General features: G+C 39.5%; 2 protein-coding genes across 7 annotated transcripts in view; one reads left to right on the top strand and one right to left on the bottom strand.

The window, feature by feature from the left end:
- PACRG (parkin coregulated) overlaps positions 1–4,059 on the bottom strand; it is a 580,605-nt gene extending 576,546 nt beyond the window's left edge. Inside the window, exon 1 of one of the 3 annotated variants that reach the window (XM_058435659.1) lies at positions 3,283–4,059. In XM_058435659.1, the coding sequence (XP_058291642.1) occupies positions 3,283–3,438 (156 nt within the window). In that variant the 5' untranslated portion in view covers positions 3,439–4,059. The remainder of the gene's footprint in view (positions 1–3,282) is intronic. The other 2 variants (XM_058435660.1, XM_032162072.2) reach the window with 2 other exon arrangements.
- PRKN (parkin RBR E3 ubiquitin protein ligase) overlaps positions 3,814–13,198 on the top strand; it is a 1,409,627-nt gene continuing 1,400,242 nt past the window's right edge. Inside the window, exon 1 of one of the 4 annotated variants that reach the window (XM_058435658.1) lies at positions 3,814–3,866. Coding sequence is in view for 2 of the 4 variants with exons in the window: in XM_032162049.2 (XP_032017940.1) it covers positions 4,008–4,014 (7 nt within the window). In the remaining 2 variants the exon portion in view is untranslated. Of the gene's footprint in view, positions 3,867–3,908; positions 4,015–10,402; positions 10,531–13,198 lie in introns of those variants that run through there. The other 3 variants (XM_032162049.2, XM_032162058.2, XM_058435652.1) reach the window with 3 other exon arrangements.

Genomic DNA, 13,198 nt, shown 5'->3' with positions numbered 1-13,198 from the left:
ATACAGTCGACCCTCAGTCTCCATGAGGAATAGATTCCAGGACCTCCTGCAGATACCAAAATCTGCAGATGCTCAAGTCCCTGATATAACATGGCATAGTATTTGTATATAACCTATACATTTCTACCTATATACTTTAAATCATGTCTATATTCCTTATAATATCTAAAACAATATAAACGCTCTGTAAATAGCTGCTATGCTCTATTGTTTAGGGAATAATGATTAAAAAAAAAAGTCTGTACGTGTTCAATACAGATAAAATTTTTTTCCCAAACATTTCAATCCAAGGTTAGTTGAATCCATGGAGGCAGAATCTGTACAAAGAGCTGACTATATCTGTATTATATACTGATGGTCATGCCAGTTTTGAAAATCTGAATCCAAAATGCTCAAAAGAGAGTTTTCTTTGAGTGTAATGTCAGCACTCAAAAAGTTTTGTATTTTGGACCATTTCAGGTTTCAGACTTTTGGAATAGGAATACTCAACCTTTAATATTAAAAAAATTATTTATTCCATTCCCCTAAACTTTGAGCATAAAGCATCTATAGTCTTTTGAAAAGGAAAGCTGTAATAGAAAGCTTAGGCTGAAATCAACTTCTCTGTCACCATAACCCTGGGTCGATTTTCTACCTTGCTTCATGATAAGCTTGTTCAGCACAGAAAGTATCTGACAAGATGAAGACAACAAAATACTGGGTTACTAGTTTCTGGTCATGGGCTCTATCACACCCCAAACAAGACCTTTAAAAGGAAAATGAACTATGAAATCTTCAAGTTGTGTATCTCTTATATCTCTTTATAGGCAAGCACTATAAAAATGTGAATTTGAATATTATTTGATTGCAGGACTTATGTGATGCTGTTTTCTTATAGAATGCAACAAAAATTTCATGGAAACAAAGTCTACTTTCTACTGAAGAACAATATTTGACATTGAGATTTTAAAAATGTTGCCATTTACATTTATCATTATTTTTTCAATAATTTTGCACTCTCATATCCAGATTGCTTAAATAAGCATTTCTGCTTGCACAGCCCATTTGATGAAACATATTTATGATCGAGTTTATGTACTTGTATCACTATTGCACTCAAAGAAATATCAGGAGTCTCTGTATAACTCCTTATGATATACACAGTTCTTCATGTTTTAGGTGGAAGAGCATTGGAATGGTGACTTATCTAACTGAAAAAGTGGTTTGGAGGGTGTTGGCTCTTGGAGCATGAGGTTGCAATTAAGAAAAGCTGGAAATTGGCATACATATCCGGAATCAAAATACACCTTCAGAAAGAGATGAGGATATTTTCACCTTATAATGATGAGAAGTCTATACTGATAAAGATAAAAATGGTGAAATGTAAATATTGGTTATGAAATTGAAAATTTTTATTTCCTGTACCACTGAAGTTATTTTGTATAAACAGTATTGTCTAGCTTTCTTTTATCAAGTTTTGAATGTTGTTATTTTGGTTTTCCTCGGAGTACTAAGGGCAAGGACTTCGCTTTGCTGATCCCAAATCCCCAGAACTGTGCTTAACAAGCATTGGCATTTTTATAAATTGGCATTTTTTTATAAAAAAAAAAAAGAGAGAGAGAGAGAGTTGTTGACTGAATAAATAGATGAATGGATAAATAATGTTTGCATTTAAGAATTATGATTTCCAATGGCAAGAGAGGTATTGCTAGTACAAGATTTTCCCTTAGAACATAAAAAGAGAAGATAATGGATCTCAAATAAGTTGTTTAAAAGAAGCCTGCTTCATAATCAATGTTTTTTCTAAGTCATGTAGGCATACTTATTACATTTGGCAATACAGAAACATCAGATTTTGCAGAACTATCTCTTTAGGTGTAAGATTATATTAAAGAATTAATATGATACAAGAATTATGAATACAGGTTTAGGAAAAAACAGAAAAGAACCCCAACCAGTAAAAAAAAAAAATTGCGATATTAAAGTATAACATTAAAAAACACCAAAATTGTAAATATTGTGTAGAAGAAAAACTAAATGATTAACCTGAATGGTTATGATATTGCTGATGAATGCATCATCTTTACTCCTAGGAGAACCAATTTACGTGAAATTCCATGAAGAAGAATTAGTTACAACAAGCAGAATTTTAGTCTATTTCCAAGAATTTTAACTACTGTAAATCACCTGACACACTTCCCAATAATTAGGATATCGTTTTGCATAGCCACATGGGAACCTGGCCTGGAGGTCTATAGGTAATCTGTTTCATTCATGTATTTTAAGTATGTCATTTAGGAATAAGTTATAAGGTTTGCAACCTGTCAGCAAAGGAAATAATGTGACACTGGAAAACAATACTATTCATTTAACATAATGAATTGCCATGTAATAACTCAGATCTTCCTAGGGTGTAAATTATACAAATTTGAAAGCTGCCTTTATTATTTAATGCCTCATTCCCAAACAGGTGCTTACTCAGTAGCAAAATCTGCCTTAGCATACCAAGTGTAAAGCTATTTAACAAATGGGAAGGTTTAAAAAATATATACTATCATGCAGACAGATAAAATATTTGTATATATTTTTAATCTTTTTTCTCCAATGATACTTAGAATATTTTATTTTTATTACTACAAATAATAGAGATGAAATATGAATTGTATTAGTAGCAGAGATATATGAGCTAAAGCTTGTATTGTTTAAAGCGCATCATCTAAAAAGGCCTGTCAGGAAACAGTGTTCATATTAAGGTGGCTTTCAGTACTCCAACAAGATGACATCATTTTGTAAGAGACAAGTGTTGTTACAGCAATAAATGCTAGGATATTCTAAAATTTCCTAGGTTGAAGAGAAGAAATTTCTCATTACAGATTATTTAATGAGTTTATGTTCCCAGTTGTATATCAGCTCATGTTAAATTTTGCAAGAATTTATGATTTCTAAGAACTCACCTTCTATAAGGCCCTTTGCTGAGTGGGGCTAGTTAGGAATTAGTAAGTAAAGCGGACCTTTTTTCCTCGTGTAAATAGCTTAAGAGTAATTTTGGGCGGTCCAGAAACCATGAGTTATCAGGAAGGTGCTTATAAATGGGCAGAGTATATCACTTGCCCAAGATTCTAACAACCTAGCCTGCCCCCCACACACTGTGGGGCACCGTCTGCTACTTGCCAAGTAATTGCCATTTTTGGCAAAGACCACCCAGGACATGGGCTCAGAGTCCATCCTAGGGCTGGCCAACCTCTGTAAATCTCGTGTCCCCTGATTCAGAGCGAGTGCATTTAATTCAGGAAGATCACTTACGACTGAGTTTTTCATCATGGCTTTGACTGTGAAGCCCTCAGAAACCAGGGAGTGAGGCTGGTGCACCGGGAGCGGCTGTTGGGCCAGCAGCTTGTTCCTCTTCGGCATCTTGTCTGGGCATTTGTTTAAGCTCAGGGTCTCTTTTTCTGTCACCATCTTCCTAGAAAATGTCTTGTTCTCATAAAAAGTGTAGTAAAAGATTCAGTGGGTTTTACGCATGTGAGCAGGAGGTCGGGAAAAAAATGTCAAAAGGCGCGTTAATGGTAGAAATTCAACCCCTCGTAGTGCCCAGGTTGATTCAGATGTTTGGCAGCTCCTAGGTGAAGGGAGTTTAGGGGAGGGGCGTGGCGGGAAGAGGGCAGGACCGTGGCTAGAGCGGCAACAAGCTTCCAAAAGTAAGCCTCCCGGTTGCTAAGCGACTGGTCAACGCTGCCGGCGCATAGCCCCGCCCCCCGGTGTCGTAAGATTCCTAGGCCTGAAGCCGGAAAGGGCGGCGGTGTGGGGCTGGAGGCAGGAGGCGTGAGGAGAAACTACGCGTCAAAACTACGACTCCCAGCAGGCCCTGGGCTGCGTACCCTCTGCGCGTGCGTATTTCTAGGGCCGGGCGCGTGGGCGGGGAGGCCTGGAGGATTTAACCCAGGAGAGCCGCTGGTGGGAGGCGCAGGTTGGCGCCGCTGCGCGCTTAGGCCCCTTCCTGGCCTGCAGCCGCCACCTGCCCAGTGACCATGATAGGTACGTGGGTACCTGCCAGGTACAGCCTCTCTGCGCCGCCCTGCGCCCCAGTGTGGCGCCACGCCCCGCCTCGGCCGACCAGGACCCCCGGTGCCAACTGTCAATGACGGGGCCAAAGTGCCCGTGCCGTCCCTGGCCCGCGCCGCCGGGCTCCCCAGCTCAGCGACGCGGGGCCGAGGCCCCAGTGTGTGCGTTCCAAGCCCTCTCCCGCCCGCCCCTGCTCTGAGCGTTTCCATGAAGACCGCCTCGCCGGGGACGCCAGGCGGCCCCGCACCCCCGCTCCTCGCTCGCGGTCCCCCGTACCGTGTGGGGTGCCGAAGCCTTCGCCCCGCTGCCGCCCCTCGCCTTCGGGTCCCTGGCCGGTTGTCGTGCGGTTCAGGACCCATCGAGACCCACTCTCTGTGGGGCTCTTTCAGGAAACCCCAGCAAAGCATTAAACTCTAATGGAAGGCACCTGGTGAGGGTGGCTGGCTCCACAGAAACTCCTCCAGATGGATCTAAACTTCTTGCTCCCTCGGGTGTTTCCTTTTAAACTTCTTGTTGGAGGGCTGAGATGAAAGAAAAATTAAGAGTAAATAGTAGCTAAGATTACATGTATTGCCTTTTGCAAAATAACCTTTTTTTTTTTGTAAAACACAGAACGACCGAGGTGCAATTTTGTGAACGAAACTTAGTGGCATCAGAGTTGTTCGTGAACACTTGATGTGTAAGATGAGCAAAGGTCCTCTCTTCCAGGGTTGTTGAGCCAAAAGTTACTTTAGGGGCTATCCCTGAAAATTGATGGAAATGCACCATATGTTTAAAAAACAGTGCTGTATGGGGTTTCATTATTGTAGAGGTTTCTCCAGGTTACGTATGGAGGGTTTAGTGAGCTTGTTTAGGGCTAATTCCTGAGGAGGGTCCCTTACAAAACACTTTTGATTGCAGTAAGTACGTTCGAAGTCAGATGTGGTCTGTCCAGAAGAAAGATGAGAGGTGGATTTATAAAATATAGGATCTTTATGCACTGAAAACACTTCTTACATCTGTTTTTATTTATGAAGTTATTGTTAAAATGTAAACATTCTGCCCATCAGTGGGAGAATCAAGCCAGCTAATTGGCATTGTCTTTGTCTCTGTGGTAAAACAAGAATGTTGTCCAACTTCCCTTTCTGGCATGGTCTGACTTTTGGTGAATGACTTGAAAGTTAAATTACGAAAAAAAATATTTTTTATGAGTCTTCTTGAGCCTTTTAAGTGACATTTACGTAAGATTCACTTGCAAGCACAAGTTTGAACTGAATCAGAAAGCCAAGTAGAAGAGATTTTCCAATATCCGTGCTGTCAGTAGTCCACAGGAAGAAAATAGCCTATACCTTATTTTGAAGACAGTTAAATAATTTTATTTTAATTTAACTTAATCTAGTGCACAGATAATTTTAAGAGAAACTTATTGTAAAGCTATATGAAGACAGGCACTTAAGATCTGAAGAACATTACTCAGTTATCAATTATTACCTAATAAGTGATTATATAAATAACTTTATTAGGATGAAGTGTGTTTGGACAGTTCTGTTTAGTTTTATCTGGAATTCTTCCAATAAGGAAGAAATATCTTTGGAGTTGATGATTAAACAGTTATCTATTACTGGTAATGACATGGAGAATATAAGGTTGGTTTTTAAAAGTGTTCTGTCTCTCACTCCAGCCATTGTTTTACATAGTGCAAATAAGTGTGCAGTACAACATAAATGATTAAATCCACGCCCGCTTTCCCTAGGAAATGTGCCTTACATATAAGATCATGGACAATGTGCAATAAATTATTCATCTAGTTGCATTGCCTAATTCTGAAATTAGACACACGTCTTTTTTTTTTTTTTTTTCCTCTTTTTGAGACAGGTTCTGGCTCTGTCACTCAGGCCGTGCTGCAGTGGCACCATCACAGCTCACTGCAGCCTCCAACTCCTGGGCTCAAGTGATCCTTCCATCTCAGCCTCCTGAGTAGCTGTGACTACGGTTGTGTGCCACCATGCCTGCCAATATTTTTTTAAGTTTTTGTAGAGATGGAGTTTCCTCATGTTGCCCAGGCTAGTCTCAAACTCCTGGGCTCAAGCAATCCTCCCGCATTCGCCTCTGAAAGTGCTGGGATTAACAGGCGTGAGCCACCACGCCCAGCCTCATTAGCCACATTTCAGTAAACATCTGAATAGTCAGTTTGGGATTTGGATGTGGTGAACAGTGCTAAAGGTAGGTGAAAGTGAAAAGCATTAAAAGGAAGCCTTGGAGTGATGGGTTTTTTGTTTTTGTGACAAAAATTCAGAGCCAGGAAAGACATTATAGACTATCCAGTGATCAGTTGGAGATCAAAATGTAAATAGTATGTTTCCGGGATTTTCTGTTAAAGGTCAGAGTGCTTCTCAAAGCTTGCTCCTTTCAGGCCTATGCTTTCTCTAACTTTTACACTCACCTTGTTGCGGGATTCAGGAGGATGAGAGAGACCTCAGGTTGAAACAGGAGAATCTTTATTGAGTGTACTCAGGCCCAGCTGACTCACGTCCAAAAGACTGGGCCCAGAATAAAGACAGTACTTGACTTTTATACACACTTCACCAATGGGGGTGGGCTAGCTTGAAGCAAGCTTACAGTGGCGTGAAAGCAGGGATACAGAGGCAGGACAAAGACAGAATTGCACATGACCATTGCCAAGCAACCCAGATGTTCGTTATCTAGGTTTGCCTGGGCACAGGCTTATCCTATAACCTTCACTATGGTGCACAGGCGGCTGTAGTTCAGGCCTACTCAGGCTTCTCATGACCTTAGTTGCACTTCTTAGATAAAACAGAATACTTGAAATCACTAGTTACAGAGAACCAGAGTCTGTAAACTCATTCTATAAAACAAGGGAAAATTTGTTTTTCTTCTCCCTGTGTTGAGGGAGTGCTGGGAGAGTCTCCAGAGCACATTAGATAATATTATCAAGACTTTTCCTGGGTCTGGGCTGTGCCTGTTGCTGCTTCTGGGACAAGTTAGCCTAAAACAGGAAAACGTATTTCTCTTCCTTTTTAATTTTATTGTTCTTTAATTTCCCGCCCTAACCTTAATGCGAATAATATTCTGCCACTTTATTTAAATCCTGGCTTACTTTAAGGAGAAACATAAAGATGGATTTTCTGGTAGACTAGGAGTAAACAGAACTGACTGTGACGTCACTGCTAATGAAATGTACCTTCCTTTTACTTTCTCAAAACCGAAGATTCCCTTATTGGCATGAGGACCGTTTCAAAAGTACTTACATTTCCCACCTGGATTGTGATTGATATGTTGAATGCCCTGACCCAGGCAGCTACAGAAACATAATTTAATTGAAGTCGGTTAAAAATTGTGCCTTTATGGAAAGTGTGGAGAAGGACTTCAAGATGATATAAAGCAGAATAGAAAAGCTTAAAAGAATTCAACTCAGAAAACTGTAATTTTTGGTACCTTTATTGAAAGTATATTTTGACTTTTTTAAAAATGAGCAATTCTTTGTCTTTAAAATGGAATGTTAGTGGTGATGTTTGTGGTATGTTCTAAATGTTCTGTAGAACTGGATTTAGGTATTTGAGTAACAGCAAATGTTAGAGTGCATGGTTATATATACAACAATGTTGTCAGTATTGAAATACACATTCAGTGTCTTAGACTTTTAAGAAGATTTTTGATTGACAAAAACCATTCATTGGAACATAGTCTCTTCTATACCTTGTTTCACTTAGCATCTCTTTGAGAATTTACATATCTGCATGTCCAGATCCACTCCACAGTGATTCCTGCCTAGTCTTTTATAGGATACACTAATTATGAAAATATTTACCAACAAATAAGCACTCATTAGGTTTACAGACAACTGTTGTCAGAAGTGTTTGTGGCCATATCTTTTTACTTGCACATGTAAGCATAGATGTAAAATAAAAATTGTATGACAATTTGAGTTAAAGAGTGTGTAGATTTTACATTTTCCTAGGTATTTCAAAATTTTTCTAAAATAAGTTGCCGTATTTTACAAGCCTATCTAAAGCCTCCATTAATACAACATGGTAGTAAAGAGCTGCCCTGCCCCTGCGGGCTGAAAATTACCAAAAGACGTCCTTCCCGAGACTGACTCAGCTTTCACTAGCAGAACGCCTCCTGGATCTCCAGTCCCCCACCTCTCTGTCACCCTAGGTGTAGCACCTTTCAGTGTACAAGCTGTGCAACTGTCCTTGGTGGCCCTGCCCTCCCTTTCAGTGTGTATAAGAGTGCCCATTTCCTCCCATGTGCCATCAGATATTTTTTGTTTTTGCCCTCTTGACAGATGAAAAACAGTATCTTTTAACTTTTCAAATTAATTTAGAAGAAAACTTCCCATTCTCATCTTATAATGTATTAGTTTCGCGAAAGCAGATCCAGTGATTCCAGCACCTGCTGTGTACCCTTAACTGCTCTAGGTGCCAGGGAAACGAGGGAACACAACAGAAAAAGTCCCTTGCTATCAGGAATGTACATTCCGACTTCACCATTTGCCTGTACATCTGCATATTTGTTTTCAAGCTTGTGTGCAGTGAATTTTAAAGTCTCAATTTATATTTCTAGTTGAATATACTGTGTACTGCTCTTTGTCCTGCCATTTTGATAAGCTGATGAAAACCAGCTCTATGCCTAAGTACCCCAAAGCTTCTGTTTATGATGAGGTAAAATTGTGTCAAAAAATAGGCTCTACTAAAGTTTTGCATAGAAGATTTTATGTAATTATATAATAGTTCTTCCTTGGATCCAAAGGCTTTAAAATGACCCTTTGCCCTTTACAATTTTGGCCCTATTTCTGAGGATGTTTTTGAAGTCTGCATTTTTTGAAACCTCATAGTTTTATTGCCTGAAAATGATACAATGAAAGTACTTTGTATTAAGATATGTAAATCCATTCCTACCTCCAAAGCTTCTTTGAAAAATGCAAAAAAAAGAGTTCTTACTTCGAAATGCTTCATATTCATGAAAGCAGTTTTAATGCAAAATACTTCATTCTGTTAGCTTTTAGTTCTTTGATCAATGAAAATTGTTTCTTACCTGCTGTTTCTTCAGCCTTTAATTGTAGCCCAGTGCTTATTCAATGTTTCTGTTTTAATTTGCATTTAATGAGCTCATTTTAAATGTTTCTTCGTAGTAATCTGAATGGTTTCTCTCCCTCAATTTTGTAATATTAAAGAGACTTATGTGACAGTCGGCTGATTTATGTTGCAGCTCACCTCCCTGGCTTATTTACTTCATCCTGTAGGATAGAATCTTGGTTAAAAGGAATTACAGTAATAGGATTCTTTTCCCCCAGTAATTTCCTAATTACCTAGGACTCTTAACAGGTTAACTCAAATGTCTGTTTTTCACCAAATAAAAACCTTTTTTCCTTGAATGAATAGGTATTTATGATTATTATTTCAGTGTCATTTCTTTATACCATATGTATTAGGTGGTGCTGGGTAGGGGTGGGTACACATAGGTTGTATATGTCTATATATTGCCTGTGGGGAAGGTACATAGAAATGACCATTTCTTCCCAATGAGTTTGTGGCCTAGTTGGGCTGATTAGGCTTATATTGGTGGTATAGATTCCACCTTCACCACTACAGAAGAAGAGTAATTAGAAAGATGTATGTACGTATCAGCACACACACACATGCCTGCAACACGTGATTTTTCATGTTTCTTTTGCTCATGTGATTCTCATTGATCTGAATGCCGTTTCTGTTGTACATCCGAAAACTACTGTTCATCATTCAAGATCCAATTCCAATGGCACCAACTTTATATGAAATTTTCCATGTCACCTCTCACCCTCTTTTCAGTGTGAGGCAATTAGCACCTCCTTTAGAGTCAGCCAACATTTTAGTAACTACCCTTCATCAGGTCCTTGTTCATAGTCTAGGAGGGGTACAGAAAAGTAAAGATTTACAAACCTGAAAGGTGGGTATCATGATACAGGTTTATACAAGGAAGTACTGGAAAACTCAGCCTATAGAGCTTGGAAGATCCAACTGTTTCCCAGTGGAGCCATTCCAGTTGTCCTGCAGGACAAGTAGGAGTTAATTAGGTGAAGGCGGCCTTCTACACAGGCATGGAGGGGAGAGAAGAGAATAGAATGAAAGATATCTGGTGAGGCTGGCAGGCACACCAGATAAACTTTGTCAAGGAGGTGGGTTTAAAGTTGGTGATAGGGAGGAGTCACTGAACCGTTATCTACAAAAGAGCATTATGAACAGGTTGTATTTTAGAAAGATGTCTATGGCAGTAATAGAAAGTTATGAAATAGAACATTGTAGAAAATAGTTACACTAATGCCAACAAGTCCAGATAAAGTGTTAATAGAGGACTTCTCATGACCTTCGTTGTACTTCTTAGATAAAACAGAATACTTGAAATCACTAGTTACGAAGAACAAGCGTCTATAAACTCATTCCATAAAACAAAGGAAAGAGGTCCAGATAAAGTGTTAACAGAGGACAGTCTTCGACTGAGAATGGCAGGGTAATTGTGCAGTAGGAGATGACTTTTCTCAGGGTGGTGACATTGATTCGATATGTCATTACATCATCTCTGATTAAGGGCCGTATTTCTTTTTAAAAAGTTCTTATTTCTGTAGAATAGATTAATGTCTCTCATTGACAGGTGTTTTATTTCATGTTACTAAAGCTTTAAGTGTATTTGTATTCCAAAAATAGTGTCTCTCTCCTTCTTTGATATGTGGAACATGATGCTTAGGGTTCTATTTATAGTTTCTTCTCTGTGTGGAGAGAACAATGTTATCAGAGCTGTGGATACTGTGTCACCCAGAATAGTGCAGAGTTTCTTCCTCTTAGATATCTGCATAACTCATATACGTAGGCACATACTAAGACCATCTATGGACAGATGTGTGTATTCTTAAGAGTATTGATGAGTTCTTAATGATTTTCTCCAATTTACTTTTACTGTAAGACCTGAACAGAGGCCCCCATAAAGTTTCACATGAGAGCCCTTTAGAGGAGAGAATGTTCAATAGTTAGCAGCCTCACCCATTTTGCACATCTCCACTCCTACCCTCATCAAATGAGGGGGAAAATTAGTGATTAGGGAGCTAATATTGGTGCCCTGATTGAGACATTTTTATTATTTATTTACGTAATTGTTGAATACACCAGTTACTCCTATTGTGAGATATTTTTGGAGTTTCAGTGCATAAATAAGATCTTGTGATGAAGCCCTTTGTGACTGCGTAGTCATTTTTAAAGCTTATTGTACCTGCAGAGTAGATCCATTTTCCAGACCATGAAATGGCAGGACATAGACACCTGAAACTTGCTCGTATTAATAAAATGGAGAAATAGGAACACTTGTAATATCTGTGTTTCTAAGATCAACCTTTAGTTTTTTGGGTTTTTTTTTTTTTTTTACATCTACCTGCACTCCGTCTTTTCTGTCCCCTCATTTTTTTTCTTTCCCACATTCCTTGATTTTCTCAGAAGCTGGAATTTAACATTTCATTCTTCAGCTCACAGGACCAGCTGTTGTCTGAACAACAGGTGAATTTCTTCCTTACTTGTTGCCACAGGGCTTGACTGTGGGTTGTAATGCTTCTGAGGGTTATCACAGAAGTGGCCTGACCAGAACAGACCAGACTTCACCACAGCTCCTACTGGAGACATTCCCTAGATTGGGAATTGTCTGCAATGGAAATCTTTGTAGCCCCTGGCTCTGCATTTTCCTTTCAGGAAAATCCAGTCCTGATTACAATTTTTTTTTTTCCATTGAAACAAAGTTGAGGAATGATGAACTCTGGGCAGCTAGAGGATGGGGGCAAGTTAGGTTTGCTCCTTGGAGAATTAGACAGATTTAAGAATAATATTCCACGTGCCTTGGGTCTTCTCTCCACCCTTGAAATCCACCTTCTTTCTCCTGAAAGTCCTTTATCGCTCTCTGGTGAGTTCCCAGAGTGTGAGAGGTACAGATTTAACAAAATTGAGGCCGCGTTCTCTGAGATGCTGTTTGTCTGGGCTGCTGACCACAGACAAGTGTAGACTGCATGAGACAGTTGATATTCACCAAAATTGTATAATTACATGTGACAATATCTAAAGATGTTTTTACATGAAGATGTCTGAATTCATAGGATCGGATGGGAAGTATATGTGTTTTATTGGGCAGTCGATTTAGACATAATCATATGATACAGAGAGTGATATTTCGTAGAGATCTGTTGCGGGCTTTCCACTCTTGTTCATTTAGGAATCTGTGAGATGCCCAACCCATGATTGGAATTTCTTCCTTTGTTCCTCTCTAGAGTTTTCTCTGTTATTCATTGTCCCTTTCTCATGTGTGTATGTGTGTGTGTGTGTGTGTGGCATCTGCCGTGTCTCACTACATGCAGAGCTTCTGTCATAGGTATTGACTTTTATGTCATCTCGATTTCAAAGAAGTCACCAAATAATCTTATTCTCAGTGTCTTGAGTTTTATACCAAGTCTCTGTGCTTATTTTTCATGTTCTGGCAATTTCTGGGCATTGCTGTCCATTTTAGAACTCTATTTTGTTTCGTGGGGGACAGTTCTGGAACAATTTTTTTTTTTTTTTTTTTTTGAGATGGAGTCTCGCTGTGTCGCCCAGGCTGGAGTGCAGTGGCGTGATCTTGGCTCACTAAGCTCTGCCTCCCGGGTTCACACCATTCTGCTGCCTCAGACTCCCGAGTAGCTGGGACTACAGGCGCCCGCCACCACACCCGGCTAATTTTTTTTTGTATTTTTAATACAGACGGGGTTTCACCATGTTAGTCAGGATGGTCTTGATCTCCTGACCTCGTGATCTGCCTGTTTCGGCCTCCCAAAGTGCTGGGATTACAGGCGTGAGCCACCGCGCCTGGCCTCTGGAATAATTTTTAATGGAGATTAAACATCTAAGAAACTTTCATATTGGATCAAGACATAGTTGTCACAATTCTTTGTGTGTAAATTCATTAAAAGTTCCTTCTGGCTTTTGCAACCAATTTAATCATTTTATGCTTAATAGAATGCAAGTTATACAGGTAAAGTCAGAGAGGGGATGGGGACGCTATTTGAGATGAAGTTTCTAGAAGTAATAAGATTTTTTTTTGTCTTAAAACAGTGATGATAGGATGATTAAGTGATCTAAGATGGACAAATATGTGTGAGTTCTTAATAATT

Source organism: Hylobates moloch, unplaced genomic scaffold (genome assembly GCF_009828535.3).
Source record: "Hylobates moloch isolate HMO894 unplaced genomic scaffold, HMol_V3 SCAFFOLD_2, whole genome shotgun sequence".
In the NCBI taxonomy this organism is placed as follows: domain Eukaryota; kingdom Metazoa; phylum Chordata; class Mammalia; order Primates; family Hylobatidae; genus Hylobates; species Hylobates moloch.
Note: the sequence above shows the minus strand (reverse complement) of the source record. Positions and strands in the feature narration are given on the sequence as shown.